General features: G+C 40.8%; 1 protein-coding gene across 1 annotated transcript; it reads left to right on the forward strand.

Annotated features, from left to right (window-relative positions):
* The first annotated feature begins 1,514 nt into the window (after positions 1-1,514).
* Positions 1,515-27,281, forward strand: chrd (chordin). The gene is given in 22 exon segments (XM_061681487.1): positions 1,515-1,686; positions 3,097-3,200; positions 3,298-3,424; positions 8,318-8,470; positions 8,628-8,745; positions 8,833-8,920; positions 12,304-12,445; positions 13,189-13,326; positions 13,511-13,593; positions 15,171-15,233; positions 15,235-15,319; positions 17,410-17,516; positions 18,182-18,461; positions 18,551-18,792; positions 18,910-19,023; positions 20,274-20,465; positions 20,582-20,675; positions 21,216-21,272; positions 21,402-21,505; positions 22,507-22,770; positions 25,274-25,367; positions 26,278-27,281. Coding segments are annotated over 22 exon segments (2,859 nt in total). The 5' UTR covers positions 1,515-1,541; the 3' UTR covers positions 26,343-27,281.

The raw sequence follows: 27,281 nt of genomic DNA on the forward strand, positions 1-27,281 counted from the left end.
GCTTTTGGCGCACAAAAAGCTGAGTGGACGTGGCACGTTTACGCGGCCTTGCAGTTTTAAAGACACCCGAGGCGGGTGTCGCTGATGGGAAAATTGTCGCACAATCCCTCACGTACGTGAAAAATGGGACTATATGGAATGTTGATATATGACTGTCAACGCACTCACATCTGGAAGAGTTGCTTATTGAGTTTAGTTAAATATGAATTGATGCGATCGATCGTTCACTCTTCTTCTTTTTTTGGTCACATTTAAAAAGGAACATTTCGGGTTAGATGTCAATGAATTGTCATGTCATAAAATGTCCTGCAGATTAAATTGCGCTTTAAATAGGCACTTGCGTCCCGCGCTCCAATGAATGACATCATAGCACATGGGACTTGGAAGTGTCCGGGTTTGAGCTCTCCGGTAAGCCAAAAGAAACAATTGGAGGAAAGAGTTGCGCAGAGAGCCAGTACAGATTGAAAAGCGTTGTCTCGAGCTATTCCAAATATTTTCATCCGTTTCTGTGAAGTCACTCAGGTCTGAGCCGTTGAAGGAGGTGTGGGGTTTCAGACAACTTTTCGCAATGCGGTACATTATCTGGAAAAGATCTTATCGCATATTCTACTTCTGTGGGATTGTTTTCTGTTTTCAAGCATACGGTTTAGCCGTTGACGTAGACGTGTACATAAATCCCATTTTGCACTTTGCTTTCTAACACCAACACGAAAGTAAGCCAGTCAAAGTTAACCACTGTGTGGACTAAAACGCTTGGTTTCATAGTTTATTTATTGGGTCATAAATGGGTCAATCAAATATTCTGATTGTGTTTTAAAACTCCGAATAGACTACACTAAAACCATAAGTACTTAATGTTCGGTTGCACATGATTAAAATGTGGTAAACTGACGTAACACACACCCTTTCCTAGAAAATAAACAAATAATATATGTTAGTTTAACACATTTTAATCATGTGCAACCGATGAACATGTCCCAATGAAGTCAATTCAAAATACTTTAAAAAAAAAAAAAAAAAAAACTGTGTGTGTGGAAGATCGGAGGGCCTGTTAAATTAGTGCATATTTCTATGAAATTCGCAATGACTCAAGGCACTTAACAACATTTCTTAAACTAAATTTGTCTTTTAGGGGCCCCTAGTGGTGGACTGGGCTGCGATTGGTAATCCAGTTTTGACCCACCCCCACCCTTCACCCATCCCACCTATGATCTGCCCCCCCCCCCTCCTCCTCCTCCTCCTCCTCCTCCTCCTCCTCCTCCTCATCCCAGCCGGTGGCTGCTTCAAGCTGTCAGGGAAGCAGGCTATAAAAGTGTGAGGGACGGCGCTTTGGAGGGTTCTGGTGCACACTGCACTGAAAGTGTCACAACGTTTTAAAAAGTATTACTATTGCTAAAAGGAGAGCACCAATTGGACTTCAAGGTAACTTGATATCTACTCGCAGAAATTTTGATTGTTATTATTATTATTATTTTGCGGAGCGGAGGGAGGGTGGGGGGTGAAGAATTTCGCGGAGAGAATCGAGCAAACGGAGCGCGGCGATGCTGCTTGGTGCGCGCGTGCTGCGCGCGGTGCTGTGCGTGATCAGCTGCGTGTGTGCGTGCGTGGAGGCCGCCTCGCGCCCCAAGCCTCACTCGCTGCCCATCCAGTCTGAGAGAGAACCTCTGCCTTCTAAAGGCCTGTCAGGTAAGCCGGCAGCTCTTATTCGACTACTACAACTTTATTTTGCTGTTCTCATGAGAGAACTATACAGTAAGCTTCTTTTGCAAAAAGAAAAAAGAAAACAAAAAGCCTTTGCGTTTCTTGCCTGTTGATGTCCAAGTTTCCTTGTCGCTAAACCCCCTTCTGCTTTGCTTCGTGCATGTGTAAACTAAAGGCAAACATGTGAGTCATAACCTCATTTGATGCGTGTGTGAAATCCCCGCGCGTTCAAAGCCTATTGCGGCTTTTTACGAGGCAGCTAACGACCCGGGAGAGCTCCCCAACGTGTAATTCTGCAATGGAAACTCTAATCAGTCGTCTTTCCATTACAAGCCCGTGTTCCTTGCAGATGATTCATTTCAGGCTGAAGTGGCTCACAGTTTGGACTAGTTGAAGAGTGCAATCATTTTAATAGGGGACAATGGAAACCTGTTTATTCTCAGCATGCGCAAAACTAAATCAAGATGTCAACATACCAATAATAAAACACAATAGCACTGAGTCGAAACCTTATGTCCTCTAACTCGACCAGTTTTTTGACTACAATCCTCTTTCAATTTAATTTTGCCTGTTTTCTATTTAAATCCAATGTGTCACAGCGACCCATGCATAGAAGATGATACTAATTAGTACCTCCCATTAAAACAAAAAAAAAAACTGCTTTGAAGCTCCATATTGTATATAAATAATGTTCTTTTGAAAGACAACACTGGAGCATACATAGATGTCAGGGAACCTCTGATAATCGCTGAGTGGAAAGTTGAATGGCTCCCATCCAGTGGCGGTTCTAGACCAATTTTAATGGGGGGAGGGGGGGGGGTCGTGCTGAGCCAGGCGTTTTGTCAGAGGGGCACAGTTTTGAACACACACACACACACACACACACACACACACACACACACACACACTATGTTTCTTAAATCGCTTCACTCTATTTATTTATTCATATTATTTTTTACTGTATTAAGTATATTCTTTCTATGTAGTCTAAAGCCTGACCAGGGACTAAGACTAAGTATTTCAAGTCAGCACATGATGCCCCCGTTACACTGACGCAATGTAACCCAAATCTTACGACAGTGCTGCATTGTAACTGTACAGAGGAGGCGGTCACAGGGTCATGCAGTCTCAGTGTTACAGGGCACTGACCCCAATCTTGGATCATTGCGATGAGGGTGGATACAGGGCTGAGAGACTCAAAACCTGTGAGGCATTCTGGGACTTTCAATCCCTTCCAACATGCCTGGGCATTGAGCTGTGCAAGATGTTGTTGGTTAGTTTATGTGTGTCACACATTTCTTGCTCAAAAACATCAGGGACCATGTTGAAAGTGGTGGTGAAGTCGAGTCAAATAGTTCATGTTATAGCGTTTGTTCACGAATATTTCTTTTACAGGATGCGCATTTGGGGGTCGATTCTATTCCCTGGAGGACGCATGGCATCCAGATCTGGGGGAGCCCTTTGGTGTAATGCATTGTGTCCAGTGCCACTGTGACCCTGTAAGTCCTCAATACCATCCTTCTTTTGCTGTATCAAGCCAATTTGTAATCAAATGTACTGTGGCTAAATTTATCGACTTCCAATGATGTTGTGCAGCAAAAGAGTCGGCGTGGGAAGGTATTTGGGAAAGTCAACTGCAAGAACATTAAACAGGACTGTCCGGACCCGGACTGTGATGATCCCATTCTGCTGCCTGGACATTGTTGCAAGACCTGTCCAAAAGGTAGTCCACATGTGTGGTTTGTCTTTTAAAAGCTTTCTTCATTTCCTCTTCTCTCATCCAACCCTACATAATAACAGCCTCGTGGCGTTGCCTACCTTGACGACCCCCCCCCCCCCCCACACACACACACACACAAACACACTACGTGGGTGTTTCTGCTGCTCTTATTCAGTAGATTGGGTGTTTTTTTTCTATGTTGTGTGTCTGGTAATGGAATGGAAAGTGAAGGTAAAGCATTGCAGCCTCAATAAGTGGGGAAACTGTGTTCTGTATGTGTGCGTGTGCGTGTGTGTGTGTGTGTGTGTGCATATGTGTGTGTGTGCCATGTCAAAATTAGGACAGGATCAGGACTTTGTATGTGTGTTGTGGTCATGTTTTAAGGACAAGGGTGAGTGTGTTTGTCTTAGCTTTGGCATAAAGGCAGCTTGTATGTTTGTGCAAGTGATGGAAAAGGTGTGTGTGTGTGTAGCTGATACACCTGAGTATTCAGTACAACGATAGGGAGACATGAGTTGAGTGTGATAAAACACAGAAGCCAACAGGTGCTCCCTGTGAAGCAGTGAGGAATGATCATGTGCGTGAGCAAATAAGACACCGAGACAGAAAGCAGCAAGTCCATTTAGTTTCTTTAAAAAGAGCAAGAATTGAGGTGACAATTGTGGAAAATAATATTTTAATGTCAGTGCATTTACATTTCTTCATGTTTGTAGATATGAATACATATAGGTATACAGTAATCCCTCGCGATATCCCGATTCACTTATTGCGGAGTCAGTGCATTGCGGATTGTTTTTTTTTTATTGATCAGTGTGGTGCAGTTACTCAGCTGCAGATCTTTGTTACACTTAGCATTATTGACTATTTGACTATAATGTATTAGCATTAAGTCACATAAGGATAAATGGGCTCTTTTACTTTCCAGAAAAAGAAAGATTACTGAGCAATTTCAACTCACACATTTGGTAAGTCACCAAATTGCCATGAAAATGGCAGGAATGCCACTGTTTAGCACACAAGCCAGTCAGAGTTTCGTGAAATAAATTCACAAATAGCAACCTAGGCTGACGTATTGCTAATGCACACACTCATAACAATATTGACAGGAACAAAAACAAGTAAAGAGCAATGTTTAGCTTAATTTTCGACAGTACAGTTAAGTACGCTACTGTAGTTAAAAAGAGTACCGCAAAGATTTCTAGGAAGCAGCAGGATGTGCCGGCAGTACTTCCCATAATTCTTTGCACTGCCTACATCGTGGAGCCCCTCAGTGTGATGCACAGTGCTTAAAGAAATCGCCTGTCATTCGCATGTCCGCATGGGTTGATGTTCATATTCCTCAAGCAGAGCACATGCCCTTTAAAGGCAAATGGAATACCTGCACCTCTCTAAAGTATCACTTAATGACATTGAATTGCATGTATGAAAGTTTCAAATTTGTATCAATAATACTATATTGAGCGGCATGGTGGCGGACTCGTTAGCACATCGGCCTCCCAGTTCTGAGGACCCGGGTTCTAATCCGGCCTCGCCTGTGTGGAGTTTGCATATTCTCCCAGTGCCTGTGTGGGTTGTCGCCGGGTACTCCAGATCCCCCCCACATCCCAAAAACATACATGGTAGGTTGATTGAAGACTCTAAATTGCCCTTAGTTGGGAATCTGAGTGCGAATGGTTGTTTGTTTATAAGTGTCTTGCGATTGGCTGGTGAGCAGTTCAGAGTGTTCCCTGCCTCTCGCCCAAAGATAGCTGAGATAGGCTCCAGTACGCCCACGACCCTCTTGCGGAAACCGGTACGGAAAATGAATGAGTGAATAATGCTATAAATAATTGGTCAACACTTCCAGGATTTCATCTATTGCAGTTTTTTAAATGAATTTTTATTTTATTTTCATACACAGTAATTCCTCTAAACAAAAATTACCATCGGTCTATCCATTTTCAGTCGTGGGTCCACTAGAGCCTATCCAAGATGACTTTGGGTAAGAGTTACTTTAGTAGTTGTGTAGTTATTTTTAGTTCAGTTTTTGAGACTAGCTTTCCGATGATCAGCCCAAAAAATATGAATAACTCATATAAAGGGAAACCATGGATAACAAATGATCTTAAAAGAAAATGTCTCGTAAGAAAAATACACTTTTTAGAAAAGCTATGAGTAATCCAACTTCTAAGAATGATGAAATCTATAAAAAAAAATATAAAAATGAATGGACTATAAGTAAGAAAGGCAAAAAAAAAACTCCGCAAATAGCTTTACCTAAGCTTAGAAGAGCATTTAATCAACTTCGAACCTTGTCGATCAATTACTAAATTGAAAGCAAACTCCGGTTGCTACTCCTGTTGAGATTATTGGAAAGGAAGGGGCTCTTTGTGATCCAAGAGACATAGCTGAGTGCTTTATTTTTTTTGTCAATAGCAGCCCTACTCTGGCATCTAGTATACAGGATTCTGATGTAAACACATGTAGCCTTACAAAAGGTCCAGTATCTGCTCTATCTGGGTTTGATCCTCCTAGTGCTGATGAAGTGCATCAAATAATTAAGAACTTGAACATTTCCACCCAATGTTATGATGGTATTAAAAGCGGTCTTATCAAACAAACTACTATTTATATCATTTGTCCCCTAAGTTACATTTTCACTTTATCATTACAGTCTGGTATTGTCCCTCAATAACTCAAAATTGCTAAAGTCGTTCCCATTTTCAAATTTGGCAATATTAGGATCTTTGACAACTATCGTCCAATATCTTTTTTTTTCTCCTGTTTATCCAAGATCCTAGAAAACTTGTCTATGTAAGACTCTTACAGCACTACGCTACTTGTAACATCCTGTACGGTCATCAATATGGCTTCCAAAATATTCCACCAAGCATGCTTTACTGCAACTGGTTAATCACATCTCTTCAGTATTAGATAGGGAAAAACATGCCCTCGTTGTTTTTCATAACCTAAGTAAAGCATTTGATTCTGCTGACCATGCAATTCTAATTTCTAAACCTAATAGATACGGAATACAGGATATTGCCTTTAAGTGGTTAATCAGGTACCTCAAAAATAGTATTTTTTTCAAGGGTGCCACTGGGATCAATTCTGAGTCCTTTATTATTTTTAATTTCCATTAATGACCTGCCTATGTCTTGCAATAATCTTCTCCTCTTATTATTTGCTGATGATACCTGTCTACTCGCTATTAGTGATTATATTAAATCTCTTATATAACGTGTAAACAGTGACTTCTCAGCTGTCTTTAACTGGCTTCAGATTAATAAGGTAACTCTTAATGTAAAAAAATGTAATTACATGATATTCTGTGGTAAAAATTAAAATATTAATTACTGGAGCTGAAATTTCTCAAGTGTCTCATACTAAGTTTTTTGGTGTTGTTTTGGAGGAAAGTCTAAATTAGAATAATTATGTTAATCTAGTAACAAAAAGATAAATGAAAATACTCTGAAAAAGGTTTGTCCCCTGATCCATCCTTCTGCTCACTTAATTATGTATTGTAATTTTTTTTTTTTTTTTTTCATTCATGAACTATTGTAACATTTTCTGGGCTACAACGTATCCAACGAATCTGAACAAATTACTGATATGCCAGAAGAGATTCTTAAGAACAATTTCTCAGTTTGGCAGACATGAACCGTCTGCACCTCTTTTAAGACAATACTCAATGTTACCTTGTCATAAGCTCAATACACTCCATTCCTGCCGTTTCATGCATACTGTAAGTATATCAACAATCAGCATAATCTACCTGACCCTTTTCAAAGTTTCTTTGCATTCTCATCTGACTTTCATTTGTACCCAACTAGACATTGTACCAATTTTAATCTAAGTTTCTGCCGGACATCTTGGCACTCGTTTAATATTACATTTAGAGGTCCAAAACCCGAATGTCATGGCTGTATCATTGAAATCTATCCCATTTTACCTAGCCTTTTAAAAAGTCTTTAAAAACACATCTAATCTTGTCATTGAGTCTTCACATTGGTTGACCCCCCCCCACCCCCCACCCCCCCTCATTGTCATGAAATCTATATTCTGCATTCATGTGTTCTTCATATGATTTTTCATTCTTTAATTTGTTTTCTTTAGTTTTTCTACTTGTTCCTGGGGTACCAGTAAATTACATTTGATACGATTTCTTGAGGCGGCACGGTGGGCGACTGGCTAGCACATCAGCCTGTACAAGCCCTCTCGGCTTCTTTCCCTCTGCACTGTTTTTTTAATTTGTGCTAAATAAATAAACCAAACTAAAACTAAGGATCCAAGTGCCTGGACTTGTTTGTCAGCCAATCGCAGGGGACATGCAGCCAAACAATTCACACTCACAGTCATACATTCACATAGGGTCCTGCATGTGTTTGAAATGTGTGAGGAAGCCAGAGTACCCGATGTATTTTTAATGGGGTTGGAGACTCTTTCCGAAAGTTCTGAACTCCTGTTTTGATGCGAGAAAATTGTCATGAAGTTGTGAGCTGGCATCAGGATGCATGGTGCCTTATATTCTTAATCCTCTTTGCAAAAGTAAAAGAAGCGGTGTCTGATGTCCTCACTCTCTTGATGCACATTGTTTTAATATAGCTTGCTTTTCTTCTTTCTCACGTGTTGCCACACTTCCTCTCTAGCTGCCCATGTTCACATATTTCATCCTCAAATGCAAATTTAGAAACAAAGGCACACAGCTGACACTGTAGTCTCATCTGTCCACCAGACTTTGGGGAACATGTAGCAGGATGTGCTCTGAAAAGTTTATTTGGGCTTGCCAGATAATAGAGAGAGAATAACAGTGTTCCCATTCCCAAATGAGACATAAGTATACTGTAATTGTTTGAAATTTGACTTGTGGGAAATTCAGATGAATTCATGCAGCATTTGTTTCTTCTCTATGTGCAGGTGAGAAAGAGAAAAAACAGACCGGCCAAATGCTGGACAGCTTTGAGTATTTCCATGAGAAAGCCAAAGGGAAAGAGGACGACTTGCACAAGTCTTACAATGACAGATCCTACCTGAGCTCAGAGGACATGGGCCCGGAGGAGAGCCGCACTGGTGAGCAGGAATACCCAGAAACGGATCACCGGTTCACACAAAAACTACTTAAAAACTGACATCACTCATGGCATATTCATTATGAGAAGCAAAACAAAACAGTATGACGATTTAAGCAAGCATGTGTCGTTGACTAAATTACTCACACTCTCTGCAGACTTTGTAGCACTGTTGACAGGAGCGACGGAATCATGGCTGCCGAGTTCCAGTGCAGTTGCCAGAGCTCGTTTCTCTCTGACCAGGAGCAGCCTGGCCTTCTCCATCACATACCAAAAGTAAACAGTTGCTAAGAATCGGCAAAACAAGACCGTAAATGATTGCAATAATTTCACTTGTATAATGAATATCCGTTGTGATTCCAGAATGGCCCAGCCCAGTAAAATCATCTTCCTGGGTACAGATGGTGCCACTGCTTTTGAGTACAAAGTCTCCATGGGACAATCAGACATGGTAAGACTTCATCTGGAAAAAGCAGATCATCTTAGCAGTGTTTTTTTGTGACGTATGCATGGATGTCTATGTGTTTCCTGAGAGAGAGAAGTAGTTCCCCCATGATGTGTGTGCATTGACTCCATGACTTCTTCTGCCATAACTCACGCTGCAGCAATAAACAGCAGCATGCACACATAGTCTCTGGTTTCATGACATCCCTCCAACATGAACCATTTTGTTTGCAATCAACAATTACTTGCACAAACGTGGATAATGGAACATCTCAGGGAAACTGCCTCAAGTGTCTGACATTGAGTTGTATTCAAAAGACTGAGACTATCCTCATAAATCAGTCAACTGTTATATACGTGTAACATTTCAGGCTAAACACACAGCTCCATAAGGCAGGAGCCCCTTAAACACAGGTCCCAGAAATTGGCCTATTATTATTTTTAGATAAATGTCAGTGTCAAACACCAGACAGCCGTAGAGAAAACACTCCGGTGCGTAAAAGGGGATGAGGGAGTTCGCCAGGGCAAAACTTTTGGGAAGCAGAGGATTTTTCACATGTTACATCACCGCCTAGGAAGGGGACAAACACCTTCGCTAATCAAAATGGAGATTACCCCTGAACTCTTGAGTTATGAGGCGCCGGCACGCGCGCACATTTCTTCACTTGCAGTCTGGGGTTGAAAGAAGAGTCACTCGTTTGATACGTTGTATTCATGTCTCATTGGATATGCTTAGTGTTGGGATGATTCCTTTGGAAAAGTAGTTGTTTACAATTACAAGTTATCCTGTTGAGAGTAAGTAATAGTAGTGTAACTATTTCAATTACTTTCTCAAAGTAATATAACTAATTACATTTGTCTAGATTTTGATGACTTTTCTTAAATTTGAATGAATGCATCAACAGGACCCTTCTTATAATAGTGGATTAAAACCATAGATAATTATGTTGGAATTAACCGCATATTTATTCTTTCCACAAATAATAAACTGAAAACAAAACATGATGAAATGGAAATACATCACAAAAAAATTAGTTTGTTGCAATATATGTTTGTGTACCACATACTATGTTGACCTCATGACAAATGTGCATCATTTCGATAATATTGCTTCATGTGACAAACCAGATAATTAAATCCAAGTCTATGTTTATAAAAATGAAACTGTTCAAATGTCAATGTTCTTTTATGTTCAAAAGTGCAACTATGAGTCTAAGCTTTTCAAAATCTCAGACAAACTAATATATTGCACCATAAGGTGACGCTTCAAGGCAATATTTGAAAAAAATATGTCACGTTTGAGACGACAGCAGAATAGCACATGACCAGAGAGAGCCAGTCACAAGGGATTTGAACGGGGAAGAAATTTCATCAGGGGGCGGCAGCTTGGGGCTTTGCACGGGACCGTTAAAGCCAGCACTGCCACTGAGCGCCTTTAGAAGGAGGAAGTGATATGAAAAAGAAATCCAAGCTTTTGCGGCTATTGTTCAAATTTAACTAAAGTTGGAATCATGCACATTTCCAAATGTAATTTAATCGCACATTTTCTCCCAGTAATTGAATGGATTACAATTACATACTTTTTGTAATTAAAGCACATAATCTCATGATTTATAATTAATTACTCCCCAACACTGGATATACAGACCCTTTCCAAAAATGTTGAATATCATGGAAAAGTTTATTTATTTCCATAATTCCATTCAAAAATGTTACTTGCATAGATTATAGATGAAGGGCCCACAATTTTAACAATTTCAAGTATTTATTTGTTTATTTTTACATAATTTGGGCTCCCAGCTCATACAACCCACGAAATCAGGAATTCAAAAACTTAGAATACTGTGAAGAAATCAGCCCAAAATTTTGCAGGCCATAAATGTTTTAAACTGAGTGTCACACACTAATCATCTACTAAACTCAAAGCACCTGCACAAGTTTCCCCAGGTGTCATTCAATTGCTTCAGTTTGGTTCAGTTGTCTCAGTTGGGTTCAATATGGCGAAGACTGCAGACTTGACAACTGGCCAGAAGCCCATCATTGATACCCTCCATAGGATGTGTAAGCCACAAAAGTTCATAGCTAAGGAGGCTGGCTGTTCACAGAGTGCTGTGTCCAAGCATATCAATGGAAAGTCTAGTGGAAGGACAAAATGTGGCAGGAGAAGATGGACCAGCAAAAGAGATGACCGTGGGCTTCAGCGGATTATCAGACAGAGAAGATTCAAGAATCTAGCAGAGATCCAGAAAGTGTGCAATGAGGCGGGAGTCACAGCTTCAAAAAACACCATGTTCCGACGCATCCGGAAGATGGGCTACAACTGTCGGGTTACTCGGGTCAAGCCACTTCTGCATAGAAAAGACATAGACATCAACATAGAAAGGGTCTCAACTGGGCCAAGGAGAAGAAGGACTGGACTGTCCCAGGTCCTCTTTTCCGATGAAAGTAAACTGTGCCTTTCATTCGGGAATCAAGGTCCAAGGGTTTGGAGGAAGACGGCTGAAGAACAGAACCCAAGCTGCTTGATGTCCAGTGTGAAATATCCAGTCAGTCATGATTTGGGGTGCAATGTCCAGTGCAGGTGTTGGTAAACTCTTTCTTAAATCCAAGGTCTCCGCAACAGTTTACCAGAATGTGTTAGAGGACTTCATAATTCCTTCTGCTGAGGATCTGTATGGAGATGGAGATTTCATCTTCCAGCAGGACCTGGCCCCTGCCCATACCGCCAGAAGCACCAAAACCTGGTTTGATGCCTATGCCATCATAGCACTTGACTGGCCAGCTAACTCTAAACCCCATTGAGAATCTATGGGGTGTTATCAAGAGGAAAATGAAGGGCACCAGACCCAAAAACAAAGAAGAACTGACAGGAAGCATCAAGGAAATCTGGGCTTTCATAACTCGGGTAATGCCACAGGCTGATTGCTTCAGTGCCACGGCGCATCGAGGCAGTGATTTAAAGCAAAGGGATTCCAACCAAGTATTGAAAAGTTTTGAAAGTACCATATTTTGATTGATTTAATGCGACCCTAATTTCTTTCTTTTTTTTCTACAAAAACCGAGAATTGTAATTTCTTCACAGTATTAAAGTTTTTTGAATTCTTGATTTTGTGGGTTTTATGAGCTCGAAGCCCAAATTATGTAAAATATAAACAAATAAATACTTGAAATTGTTTAAATTGTGAGCCCTGAATCTATAAACTATGAAAGTCTAACTTTTTCAATTAAATTATGGAAATAAATAAACCTTTCCCTGATATTGAAATTTTTTGGAAAGGGTCTGTACTGTATGCATCTCTGTAGGCCTGAATCTGTACCGTGTAGAGAATGAATAATCCCAGTTTTAACCTTTTCCTTTTTTTTGGTTTTGTTCTTGTTTTGGGTGCATAGATTTGTGGTGTATGGAAAAATGTAGCCAAGCCTCTTCTGCGACAGCTGCACAATGAGCAGTTGCGCATCAGCATGAGCACGTCAAGCGGCCGACAAGAGGAAGTGGAAGGGAAGATCATCAAACACAGGGCTCTGTTCGCCGGTGAGCCATTTTGGGACATCATTTCATTGTTGATTTACACTTACCAGCCTCAACATTAGTAGACCTCCATTTCTGAAATTTGCTGAACATGTTTATCATAACAGAACGCACAAAAAGTCTCAAGGAAACATTCCTGAAATTGAACAGAAAGTTATCTGTTTTGATTTGATGCTACTATTTTGGGTGTATATGTATGTTGTCGAATTCTGGCTAGCGAATTTGCCCAAATCCGCCCCGATCAGACTCCGGTATCAAAGGGCAAATGTCAAATTGCAAGCTTTTTTGGCCTATGCCATCTATCTTTGTCATCGCAGAGCATGGCAAGTTTTTTTTATTATATATTGTAGTTTGCAGTGGGCTACGTTTGCATAGCAATCAAAGCAAAAATAATCAAACTGCTTCTCAGTGTGATACAGTATAGTTCCACAACACAGCAAACTACAAACACACTAATAAACATACTTGGATTGTTAAATTGACATGTCAATTAAAATGGACAATTAATGTCTTCATAAGCAGAATTTCTAAGTAGTGTATTGTATTGAGCTGTACTGGATCTCATTGCGTTCTGCAAATGTACATAACGACGTGACCAATGCGTGGGTTAGCATGCTGTTTTTGTTTCTGCGCTGTAGTTCTCAGTCATCTCAGTATTTAGAAAAAGGCAGAATTGTTTGTACATTTTCAAAGGTCTGTAAAAGAGTACAAATAGCGAGTTTATGTTTCTCATTCATTGTGAACAGAGACATTTAGCTCCACACTGACGTCAGAGGTGGAGAACGCAGGCATGGGCGGTATTGCCATGTTGACGCTAAGTGACACTGAGAACAACCTCCACTTCATCCTCATCCTTCAAGGCCTCATCAAAAACAAAGACAAAGGTAGGGGAAGACGATCGAGTTTAAAATACTCTATACGGTATATAACTAAAGAGAAAACCCTGTTCATTTTGTTTGGAAAAATAAAGACTTTTCTGTAGTTATTTTCACTCCATCACTCATTCTGTCACCGCACTTACTCGATTTTCGTTTCTAAGTGAGTTGAGCTGTTTTTTTCCCTCCACAGAACCCCTTTTGGTTCCCATTCGAGTCCAACTTCTTTACAGGCAACACACCCTGAGAGAGATCCAGGCCAACATCACATCTCATGTGAGTAATAGTCAAAGCAGCTGATGATGAGTCATTTGACAAATAAACAACACAAAAAATAAATAAACTACAAGGGTGCTTCATAAAGGCAATGCAGAACTATCCCAATCCAACATTGCACACCTTCGTGACTGCCATGATTCCCGCTTGTGCCGAGCTTTTCTCATTGGTATTCATGCACTGTAAATTAAAGGTTGCTTCCAGATGGACAAAGATTAATTTATCCATATTTTTGTAATGTAATGGATCTTTCCTTGACTTATGCCTTACAGTTCCACCAACATTTTGCATACTAGTCGCAACTAACAAATAAACACCGACACAAAACATAAACCTCCTTGGCAGTATGTAAGAAGTGGTGTAGTTTGAGGGTTTAGTCTCAGCTTTAAAATTAGGGGGGGGTGGAGTAGTTAAAGAGCAAAAGATACAGTGAGACGCCCTCCCTTTCCCTCCGAGATGGATGTGGTCTGACCACCACATCCGAGTGCTCTTCTCGTCATCGCTCTGATCTAAGCTAACTACTCCGAGACATGATAAGAGAAAGAAAATGGATGGAAGAGTGAGGGGAAACAGGAAAGAAGAGAAAGTGTTTTTGTGAAGGAGAGTGTCTCTTTGCTGGAGACAGATGCGACGCCGGGATGAGAGACGGAAGACGGACGATGGACTGCATCCACACTTCTCACACATGCCAGTGGTTAGTGGTCTGTGGGCAGAGATGGATGGAGAGAGGAAAAGGGGGGAGGAGAATCGATGAAAGGAGGGCCTGGTTTGAATTGTGCCTGGAATGGCGTGAAGGAGAGACGTGTCTCTTTCAGGCCTGTCAGCGAGCGTGACCATGTGAAAAGCTTGCGTTCTGCCACTGCCACATGACTTCTTTTTAGTGTCCTGGAGCTCCAGCCATAAATGCAATTCACTGACTCATTGTGGCTCAAGTTGAATACCTAAGGAATCCAAAAACATGTTGCTCACAAGCCTTCTTTCTGCTGCAATGAGTGTTGACACCATAGTTCTTTGTGAAGTGCGTGAAAGAACAACAATAATTCACTCCATTTTCTGTCATGCTTATGGTGCCCATTCCGTCCAGTACATATTACATTCTTTTGGCTCCCCCCTGCACGGCTTTATGCTACACGTATATTTATACTGCAGCATATTTATGCGGAACTGAGGCCCCGGGGTCATAAAACTAACATTTCTTCAACACTTCGATGTACATCTGCCATTTTAATCTAGCATTTCGTATTAATGTTCGCACCCATTCTCACCCTCGAGCGTAGTCCGTCTGTGAGCAATTTGTCTGAACATGCAACTGCAATGCAAGCAATATTATTGAAGCATTAAAGCACAGGTGTTTACCGAATTTCTGCACGAGAGATTTTGTTGTCCACTCACTCTTTTGCTTGGCTTGGCTGTTCTCAGCTCATCTTTATGAAACATTTTGAAGTTGGAAACAGTTGGTCGATATTTGATATTTTGATTAAGTAAGTGATGACTGTGGTTGTATAACAGGAGGAATGACTTCAACTGTTTGTTGAATCAGCATCTTAGCTTCTGCCCTACCGTTCCAATCTGTGCAGGATCCAGACTTTGCAGAGGTGCTGACAGACCTGAATAGCCGCGAACTCTTCTGGCTGTCTCGCTGGGCAGCTAGAGATCGCCGTAGCAACACAGGGTCACAATCCCCTGCAGATCTCTGGATTCATTACGGGCAGAAAATCATGTGACAGTAAGTGTAACCAAAGATACAGTGCATGTACTGTATGGCTACTGTTGAAACTAGACTTGGTTCTGGAAAATGTCTCATGTTTAAACCAGAGGTGTCAATTCCATTTTCGATCAGGGCCCGCATTCACCCCAATTTGATCTCAAGTGGGCCGGACCGGTTTATTCGTGGACGAATAAGCTATACTTAATGAATTCAAATTGTTTCTCTTTTTTTAGTGCAAATACCTACAAATTGGAATTAGAAGTACATTTCGAAAATGTTGTCTTTTTTCAAATCATATAAGCAATCTGAAATTTCTCAACAGAAATTAGTGCAATTTCAACAATATTATGAAGCAGTGTTTTTATTTACACTTGTACAACTTACCGATCACATACAGTATTGTATGGACCTTTTATAAAACAACTTATTTAGAAATCATTTTAAATTATCATACATTTTCATATCCGTCCAGAAATCTCGCAACCTCAACTGACTTATCGCATCATACAAATTAAAGTGGCAACTTTTCAGACTGAGGATGCAAATGCCCCTCTGCCTTGTAAATGTATACATAAACATACATACAAGTTGCGACAGTGCATGAAAAAAAAAAGTTAAAAAAAGGCTTACTTTGCTCCTGAAACTTGGCATTTTTTGTATCCTTCACAAGTGCATCAGTATCAGGTGTACAATTCTGATTAACAGCCAATTGCAGAATGTCATTTACAGTAAGTGGTCGTCACTGCGCCCTCCAGTGTACAGATTTAGAGACAACAGTTAATTTTATGGAAAAATTGCAGATAATGTGTTGTGTCCCCACTGGCCTGATTGGACCCCCTGACTGTCCGGGCTGCACATTTGTCACCCCTGCTTTGAACCAAAAAAAAACCCTGCAAAAACTATGCTTTGTCGTCTTTGCGGTGAAGATCTTCAGTGTGCCATTCTACTGTTGGCTTATAAAAAAAAAAAAAAAAAAGGTTTTGATGGTAGCACGTGTCTAGCAGTTAGCCTTCCGTGTCTAGCAGTTAGCCTTCCTCACAGTTCTGAGGTGCAAGGTTTGAATCCCTGGAATTTGCATATTCTCCCCACGCTTGTGTGTTTTGTTTTCCACATGGTTGAGTTTCCTCCCACATTAAAAAAAAACATTCTTGTTCGGTTAATTGAATCCAGAAAATGGATGGAAATTTTCGCCATTGCTATTGGTGACTTCCTCTATTCATTCTCCAGTTACATAATTTTCGACGTTATGCTCGAATTTCTGTCCCACCAAAATTTTGTGTGAAGAGATCGACAGAACGGTCGAAAGTTTCAAGAATATTTTGGACAGCATGATTGTCTGTCACTGTTAAAGCACACACACGGTCATATCATAACATGCAATATGAACGTTGCACTTGCAACGGTGCTTTGCCCCCTTAAACCCCAACCCCCCATAAAATAGACAGAGACGCACACCTAAAGTTGACTCCCGCTCCTTAAGGTTACAGTCTGCTGCACCTGACGGTCCGCGTCGGTTGTTAATGTTAGTGCTGTGATGTAATGTGTGAAGAATTTGAACCCAGCGCAGTCTTTTCACCACTTTTCTCTTTTCCTCCTCTTCTTCGTCTTTCTTGTTCCTCTTCTTTCAACATTTTTCTGCCCCTTTTTTTTCATTTTCATACAGTGTTATCCCTCCTCTGCTCCTAATTCCTCTCAATCCTTTTAAACTCGCTGTATTCAGCAAGGGTTACCTCATACCAAGACTTTACCTTGGGTGTGTTTTTGTGAATGCGCCAGACTGTGCGACCACATATTCTATCGTCATATGGGTCTGCAACGTTTCACATACAATCAGATGTTGTAGGTCATATGTAAAGGAATATGTGCCCTGATTGACTTTTCATTGGATATGTTCGTGCGAGCACGATGTTGAGTATCGCACACCCTCTTTACCCTCAACTAAGAAATAAATTTGACAGTAATCATTGCCTCATTTTGCATGCTGTCAGACTCTGCAGCAGTTTTAAGTGAGGATTACTCTGTGGGGAGAGTGTGTTGAACCTCAGTAATGTGAGAGGAAAAATGCTCTTAAAAAGATTTTGATGAACGTCACTTTGTGTCTGGTTCAGCCATCCAAAGTGTGCTGTCCAGCGGTGATGCACTGACTCCTGGGAAGACTGGAGGCATGGGCTCCGCTATCTTTAACCTCCATGATAACGGCACACTGGATTATCAGGTATGGATATGTCTGGGATTTTAATGAATAATGTTATTTTTCAGATTAGACATTTATCATATTGCCAATTTTAAAAAGTCTACCGCTAAATTGGTTATTTCAATGACATTTTCAACAGCTTTTGGATACAATAATATTTTAAAAAGTAGGGCCAGACCCACTAATCGGCCAGCCTATTTAATCGGCCAATATCAGCCCTTTTCAAATCGGCAATTTTTAAAAATGTTTTATTTATTTATTTATTTATTTATTTTTACACATTACCACATTACAACATAGACAAACTCATTCAAACAAATATGCTGATAGTTCTCCCTGTTTTAAAGTTAAACAAATACTATGTATGTATACAAAGTATTGTTAAACAGTCAAAGTTTCTGCCTGTAATTCATATCTTTATTGTTTAAAGTGTTAAGAGTCCAAAAAAAAAGATGTATTGATTACATATATTTTTAATTAATCAGGCGATTAATAAGTTATCCAAATTTTACTCTGCCAAATATCGGAATAAGCTTCAGCCTCAAAAAATTCATATCAGTCGGTTCCCATTAAAAACTTTAGATTTTCGCACAGTACTGAAGTAATATAAATTAGTTTAATGGATACTGAAAATGAAGCAATATCTGCATTTCAACAAAATTTGCAACCCTGTTCCCCAAATTCAGTTTCAAGTTGCGGGTCTCACCGGTGACATGGTCGGGCTCACTATTGAGCTGAAGCCGCGGCGACGAAACAAGCGCTCAGTACTTTATGACTTGACGCCGGAGTACAACAAGGCCACAGGCAGGGCAGTGGGCAGCTGGAGTCGCTTGGAGGCCCGGAACATTCACATGCTGCTGCAGAACGAACTCTTCATCAATGTGGCAACAGCTCAAAACCAGGATGGGGAATTGAGGGGCCAGATCAAAGCACTGCCCTATAGTGGCCTTGAGGCTCCAAGGCATGGTAAGAATCCTTGGTTGATGCAATTTTAGCCATTCCACATTTACAAATCCATCTATACATCTCATTCAATTGTTTACTTCCTCCTCCAGAGTTGCCCATCCCTCTTGCCGGCCACTTTGTGTCGCCCCCAATTAGAACCGGCGCTTCTGGCCACGCCTGGGTGTCCGTGGACAAATATTGTCACCTTCATTATGAGATCGTTGTGGCGGGCCTCAACAAGGCAGACGACCTTACAGTAAATGCCCACCTGCACGGCCTCGCTGAAATCGGGGAGCTGGATGACAGCAGTGTCAATCACAAGAGACTGCTGACTGGCTTCTACGGCTCGCAGGTACATCACCACGAACACTGTCGATAAACGCAGCATTGGGTCGACAGGCCCACAAGCACACGCAGAGCCAGAACACAATCTCAGTCTGTTTTAACCCCTCGCTCTCGTCTCCTCCAGGCTCATGGAGTGTTGAAGGACATCAGTGCTGAATTACTGCAGCACTTGGACCGAGGAACAGCCTTTATCCAGGTCAGCACCAAGCTCAATCCAAGGGGAGAAATTCGTGGACGGGTATGTGAAGAAAAGTTTTCTTACTTAGTCAGCTTGACATATGAATTGAATTATTTTTTTGTATTTTCTCAAACATTTATGCTCCGTGTTTGCCTCATGGATACATAAGTATATTGAAATGTAAAACAGTCTACTGGAAAAGCATGACACCTTTATTTTTTACTACAAGCATAGCTGCAGTATGTTGACCTTAGCCACGCACGTTCTCTTGTAACAACTATTTTATATATTTTACAGTTATGTATGCTCGCAAGCTCATCCTAGATCACAACACAACATAGCAAAGAGCCAATGGATAACCTTTGACTGCAATAAACGTCTTGAGGAAATGTTACTTGGCAACCTGTCCTGGGTGTACCCTGACATCTCGCCCAAAGTCAGCTGGGATAGGCCCCAGCTCACCAGCTAACCTAATGACGGCAAAAGATGTAGAAAAGGGATGGATGGATGTATGAATGGATAAAATATTGGAAGGAATTTTCACCAGAACAATCCAATGACATTCTCTACAACAGCATCTAAAGAAATGAGCACGTACAGTACAAAGATGGTAGTTATCTTAGTTTTTCTTGACACTATTAGAGGCATTATTTCACAACTGTGTTTATTATGTTTATGGATGCACAGTAGTTAATGAACCATAGAAGCACCATTGTAAAAAAAAAACAAATTGCATTAAACCACTGCTACATAATACATTGATGAATGAAATTGACATGATAGTTCCTAATGAAATGGGTGGGGGAGACAAGTATCTACTATAAAACCGAAATAAATATTTACTAAATTTTATACCTCACAAGTGTAATGTCTTAGCACCAGAAAAGACCCGGATGTGGTAGTCCTTAGTGGGCTCTTGTAAAAGTTTATGTGTCTGTGTGATCGTTAACTTAGCACTCACAAGCCCGCACACACACACACACACACACAACACACACACACCTTCACTGACAGCAGGTGATGTAGGAAAGTGTTATTATTGGGGCTACATGCACACACATGCACGTATGCACACACACACACACACACACACAAAAACACACCTCTTTTGACTGTAAGCCCACTGGCAGCTTTAATGATTTCTCCTGTTAATAAGGGCGCCAGTTGAGTCCAGCTGTTTTAATATCAAACAGGTGCAACAATAGCTCGCCATCTGTGAGCGGAGAAACTCTATTTAGAAACAATTCGCACTTTTCCGTCAACATCTCGCTTTCCTTTCTTTCCATTTTCCGATTATGTCATTTGTTCAGGTCCATGTGCCCAACAACTGCGAGTTTGGGACTACAGGGGGCTTAGACGAGGCCGAGTTTGACGACCTTTTTGTCAAAGATCCCGAGGCGCTGAAGAAAGACCCTCATACCTGCTTCTTTGAGAACCAGTACCACGCTCACGCATCCCGCTGGACTCCCAATTATGATAAATGTTTCTCCTGCAGCTGCCAGGTAAATGAAAAGCAACACAGTGAGATGTGACTTTGAAAGTTGAGTCTATAAGGAAGAATGTTTCTTCTTCTTACTCAAGTCTCTAATTGGGAAATCCTATTTTTCTTTCATTGTAGAAGCGAACTGTGATCTGTGATCCAATAATCTGCCCGGTGTTGACCTGTTCCCAAACTATCCAGCCTGACGACAAATGCTGCCCAGTCTGTGATGGTGAGACTTTTTTTTTTTTTTTCACTACATCATTAATTCAGTGCGTCCTCTGTTTACAACAGGCTTCCGTTTCTACCGGGGCGATGTAACTCAAATTTGTCCATACTTTAAGTCGTCTTTTGCCATGTGCAAACAATTTAATTGTGCGCCATTCTTAAGCTCAAAATGGCGATATGTTTGTTTCGCCGTAAACTCAAAGATCCCATGTATAGTTTTTTTTGGGGTCGTAAACAGGTCACCTTTTTTATCATGCTGGATCACATTCAAATGTGTTAGTGACAGTACTTGAGAAGGGCAAAAATCGCATCTTTTAATTCAATTTGGATTACATTTCCTCATCGATTCAATGCCATTTAAAAGACTGTTAACAGTTTAAATTGAGTCAACCTTGTTTGTGGAACGGGATTGTTTTGTTTTACCGCTCTTATAGTAGATGCAGTTTACACTGTGGTCACCTTAGTCCATGCATTTCTAGTTTTTATGTGTGCCACTTTTGTTAAACAATCATATATTACGTCTCCATTTCTTTGTTCCTTTCAGAGAAGAAGGAAGCAAAGGACACAAAAGTTCCAGAAAAAGTGGAAGAAAATCCTGAAGGTGGGTGTTTTTCTTTCTCTCGTCTAGAATCTGTTTGTGTCATTGGTCTGTTTGCAAGTACACTGCAAATTATTTGGGGATTTTCCTGCCAGCAATACGCAACGTAACAATGCAATGTCTTTCTCTTAGGTTGTTATTTTGAGGGAGACCAGCAGATGCACGCCCCAGGAACGACATGGCATCCTTTTGTACCTCCCTTTGGTTACATTAAATGTGCCGTTTGCACTTGCAAGGTATACATGCACCAGCACTCACATCTGGCTTTACTTTGCAAGGCCCCTAATGGGTCATTTAACTTGCGTTAGCTCCGAAAAAAACAGGCATGAATATGTCTCACTCGTTCATTTGAGTCAAATGTGGAATTACAATGAACATTTTCTCAGAAATGGCTGACTGAGAGCTGAAATGCAGAAGAAAGAAATTAACTGGGGACTATAATTACGGTTAATACGCGCCATATCATAGTAAAGCCCAGATATCAAGAAAATATGCACAGTGGGGCTGCGATTGTATGCTCAATATAGGAGTTCCTCGTTTTATGAAGGTCCCGCTATACGATGTTTGGAGGTGACAAACGACACGCAATGAACTATTTTGCGCAGCGGCACACTCGGTAACCGTCATACATACTGTTTCATTTGAATGTTTTATATTAATGGCCTAGAAGTGTTTTTCATGCAAATGTTTACAGTAATTGTAACTGTCAAGGGGAAAACGTTAACTCATTCGAAGACAAGAGACAGGACAAGCGCATTGGCAATAATGAGAGATGCAATGTGGTAAAAACTTGCACGCAAGGAGGCAGTTCAAATGCAACTTGATGGCTGCTTTCTAACAAGTGTCTGGCTATTTCTCCTTAGGCGAGTTATAACTAACATCGAATACATTTCAGAAGGGCAAAAGTATATAGATAACGATTGCGTTAGCGTAGGTTTGCGATAGATGTGATGTGTTCTGACTGTTCTGATTTGCTTTACGCTGCAGCCATAGGAACGGAAGTCTGTTGTAAACCAAGGGCCCCCTGTAATTGCTCTGATTGTCCTAAAATGCAATCATCACCATCTTGCGCTTGTGTCGATTGTTCTGTTATATTGAATCGTCTATCAAAATAATGTGCAGTATTTCGTAACTACAACAAATATGCTCACTATTTTAAGGCACGATATGAGTATCAAGCTTTGATTCATTCACAGCATTTAGTGAAGTGGCTCATAATTCCTGTCACTTCTCGCAGGGTTCAACCGGTGAGGTACACTGTGAGAAGGTGACGTGTCCAGTGTTGACATGCAGTCATCCGGTGAGACGAAATCCCTCGGACTGCTGTAAAGAGTGTCCTGAGGAAGAGGAGACCCCCGGGGACCTGGAACACGCTGACATGATGCAGGCAGATGGGCCGAGACACTGCAAATTCGGCAAGAACTATTACCAGAACAGCGATAACTGGCATCCGTGGGTACCCCTGGTGGGAGAAATGAAGTGCATCAACTGCTGGTGTGATGTAAGTATTGTCAAAGCTAAGCGATCGTGAACCCAGTTAATATGGACAAACGTTTAGAGACTTAATTGCTCATTTCTCATCAGATGTTTGACTAGATCCCGCTGAATCGTGATTCAATTGGACAATTTTATGCTTCCAACTTTGTAGGAACACTTTGGGGCACAAGGCAAGTTCCATAAACACATGCTTCGATGAGTTTGGGTCAACAAAACGAACGAACCAAAATAATGGTACCAACCTATGGAAGTAGAGCAGCTTGTCCCAAAAAGTATTTACTTACACTGAAAAAAAAAGTCCTTCATTTTATCATGTACATCAGTCCGTTGCACATGATTTGAAATGTGGTAAACTGACATAATTTTCTCCTCGAAAATACTGAAATAATATCAGTCAGTTTACCACATTTTAATCATGCGCAACCGATATACATGTTCGAATTAAGTCAATTAAAAGGACTTTAATCATTTTCTAGGATTCAGCAGAAGCTGTTAACATTACAAACGATTAGACCAACTTTTTACTTCCCGTGGTTGCAATGGCCAAGTGTCGTTTGTCCAAGATCTAGATTACGTACCATGTCAAAGTTATGCTCATGATCTTTTGTTTTTCATCCCCACAGACAATTAAACCCGCTTATGTATTTAAAGCATTTTACGATCCAACTCTTGCCTCTGTCTTACATTTCCCATTACCTATGGGTTTGGGTGAAAGATGAAGCAATATTGGCACAATATTGTGTGCTCCTTCATTTGGTTTATTCTGTAAGGAACTCAATTCCAACTCAGGCCATCAACAGTGTTGTACCTGAACGAGTTCAATGAACGAAAGTTCATGAACTAGTTCATATTTTGGGTGAACGTGAACTGAACTCAGTTCATTTCTGCCTGATTAATGTTATTGAGAATGCGCTCATTCTGGCTCATTCATTTTCATTCAAGAGTGCCAGGTTTTGTTAGGGACTTCCAGGACAACACGGCTGAACACACTATGCGAGCCTTCATGTGTCGGGGGATAAACACCGTATTTGGCAACCGATTTGGTGCGCCCAAGGCCGCCATTCATGGCTGCCATGTTGCAGCTGCGTGAGAACGCGAGGTGCGTTCAGGGACACTGCGTAGATGGGATTGAATATGTTCCTTTGTAAAACAGTATTGTATTTGTATTGTATTGTAAAAATGGATTACGAGAAAAAATATTATTTGAATCAGAATGCTTTAGTTAAAACAATGGTCACACTGTTAGAATATGGAATTAATTTTGTTTTGGAATGTTCTATAAGAGCGGCACGGTGGACGACTGGTTAGCACATCTGCCTCACAGTTCTGAGGACCGGGGTTCAAATCCCGGCCCCACCCGTGTGGAGCTGGGCACTTTTCTTTGGGCACTCCGGTTTCCTCCCACATCCCAAAAACATGCGTGGTAGGTTGATTGAAGACTCTAAATTGCCCGTAGGTGTGAATGTGAGTGCGAATGGTTGTCTGTTTATATGTGCCCTGCGATTGGCTGGCGACCAGTTCAGTGTGTACCCCGCCTCTCGCCCGAGGATAGCTGGGATAGGCTCTAGCACGCCCGCGACCCTAGTGAGGATAAAGCGGTACAGAAAATGGATGGATTTTATGAATATAGTCAGCCAGAGCTGCGAGGAATGCAGTTATCAATATCCTTTCACCATCGTTCCTGTCATACTGTTGCATGTTTTTGTTTGCACATTAAGGACAAAAGTCATGTTTCTGTTTTAATTCTTCATTTTAAAAAAGACAACAAGTTTCTCCATGTTTTTGAGATTGTAGGGTGAAAGCTGCAGCTGGCTAATTTGTGTGAACTGAATGGATGGCAACAATGGGGGAAATGAAATGCCAATAATTTTAGGGTACTCGCCCTTCAACAAAATGTAGGAAAAAAAAGAACTCTGAAGTAGTTCATTCTTGGAATGGTGAACTTAGTTCCATTTTCTTTAATTATGAACTATAAACTGAACTAGTTCATTTTTGGAACGGTGAACTGAACTTTGCACTACATGGTGTAGAAAATGAACGAATGAAAATGAATGAATGAAAAATGAAAATGAACACCTACCATCAGCCAGGTTAGTGCACAGGATTTACAACTATAGTTTCTTCCTGCGCACTGTCATAGGAAAGAAGACCTACTGTATGTGTTTCACAAAAGTAGAGACGTGTGGTGCATGAGATAATCTAATAGGCAGAAATTTCTCTTGAGAGTTGTTAAGCATCAAAAGTGAACTAATCGGAAAGTAAATATTGCACTTAGATTCTTCAGCTATCCAAAGTAGAAGATTTTTGCTTTGCTTCTGCCAGATGTGTCGATAAGGTTTGCTTGTGTTTGCTATATTAACTTTAATGAATAACAACGTGTCAGTGTTTTATTTGGGAACCATGGCCAGTTCCTCTGGGTATAACTTAATAAAAGTGAAAAATGAAGCAATGTACTTTTGTTTCCCTACTAACAGGTCCAACCAATATCTCTCTATTATTTCCCACAGCATGGTGTGACGAAATGTCAGCGTAAGCAATGTCCAGTGCAGACCTGCTCCAGCATCACTCGCAGAGAGGGCTCGTGCTGTCCTGACTGCATCGGTAAGTGCTAAACACACCTCTCAAGCCCGGTACACGCATAGTTATGTATTTTTAAAAACAGATTATTAAAATGTAAGAGACCCCACACATGATGAGAAAAAGGCGTGTAATTGTGTGGCCCAATCGCATAACAATCGTGAATCTCCTCCCCCAAACCAGTGGTCATAGACTGACCTGTGAGAGGCCAATTACAAGACCACCAAAACATCAAATAACATCAAATTAATTAAAATTTTAAAATTGAAGGAAAAAACGGAGTATTATTGGGATGATGAAGCTGCGCGGTTCCCAGCATGCATTGTGCCATGCAATGCTAAACTTTTACTAACTAAGGGCGTTAAATCCTTATCGTCTGTGATTTTATGTTATCTGTAGTTTGTCGAATGTGTGTTATTTAATTGTCAGGTTGCAATTACTGTATGTTGCACTTTGTTTTTGTTTTGGTGTGCAATACAATGAAATTCCAGTCAGTTCCACAGTTAGCTAAGCAAAGTTAAGCCAAGCATTACCTGGCGACTTATCAGCCGATGAAGCTGCAATAGTGTTCTTCCTGCAAGTGCTACCTCTGGGAGTCAAAAGAGCTTCTTCTTTTATTCAGCAACGAACACCACATTATTTAATTTTGAATTCACCAGAGAGCCACAGCAGAAGGATGAAAGAGCAACATCTGACTCCACAGACATGGTTTGCTCACTTGTCTCCTTGTCACTTTTTGCCGTTTTTACTTTTGAAATGAGCAAAAGCAAAACATACACACAAGGTTAATAACAAAATGCTTGCACTTGAGCTAAACAGCCATGCAATATGCTGACCTCATGCATGACGCCGTTCAAAACGCCAGCCAAACGCAGTTTATCGTCATATTTGAATTGGAAATTAAATCTAATGTCATCATTTCTTTTTCCAATAGATTTGGGAGACGAAGTTGATCTCAAGATGAAGGCTGTAGACAAACCACCAAGCCGGAGACACTGACCTAATACAGAACACTCAAATAACCCTGATGACGACCTTTTTAAGAGGACCCTTCACCCAAACCCAGGACTGCATTCTGGGCCAAATAAATCCCACCCCTAGTCCCCACCCCGCCATCTCCCACCCACCTTGTCGTCAGCTTCAAGATTGTAAAGGACAAAGAGGAGCAGAGGTGGAAAATTAGAAGATGAAAACTTGAATAAATGAGAGCATTTTCCTCGTGATTAGTGACCTTGGAGATGACCAAACAGCTACTACAAACCTGCAGACTTCTGCTTCCTTTCATGAAATTTTCCTGGAAATATTTGCTTGCTTTAAAAAGAAAACTTATTCAGCAGCTTAACAAGGCAGCTTACGAATGGAAGCTTTGCATTTCAGTTGAATCTCACTGACAGGTCTTCTATTTTGGAGCATAACCTTAGCTACTGTACTATAGCTATTTCAAAGTGCTCTCACTGGACACCGTAAAGACACATGAATGTGTGAATCTGTGTGAGTCCAGATGTGTATGTTTGTGTGTGCATGTGTTGTGTTTTAAATTACAGCGAAACAGCTGTACAGATGGACGTGACATTAAACCCACTGGGTGACGAGGTGAAGTTCAACTTTTAAAAAAAAAAAAAAAGAAAAGGGAAATGGACAACTTTTGTTTTTGTTTGTTTTATGGGGGTTTCAGCCAGTTTCTAAAAGGATTCATGTCCACTTTGAGATTATTTCCACAAGTGATCAAGTCCATTTTTTCCCCTTTTTTTTTGAGACCACACAGAGAATCTCCAAGATGCTGAGCTGCTTCGTTTCTGTGCTAACCTTGAGCATCTTGTTGATCTCAGTTTTACTCTGCTTCACTTGTTTCTATTTTGTCACGTGTCTAACTGTATGACGTTTTTAATACTGTTGCTTAAGAACATGAAGCCGGTTTGTATTTGTATTTATTGAATG

This window comes from Phycodurus eques, chromosome 7, assembly GCF_024500275.1.
Source record: "Phycodurus eques isolate BA_2022a chromosome 7, UOR_Pequ_1.1, whole genome shotgun sequence".
NCBI lineage: Eukaryota > Metazoa > Chordata > Actinopteri > Syngnathiformes > Syngnathidae > Phycodurus > Phycodurus eques.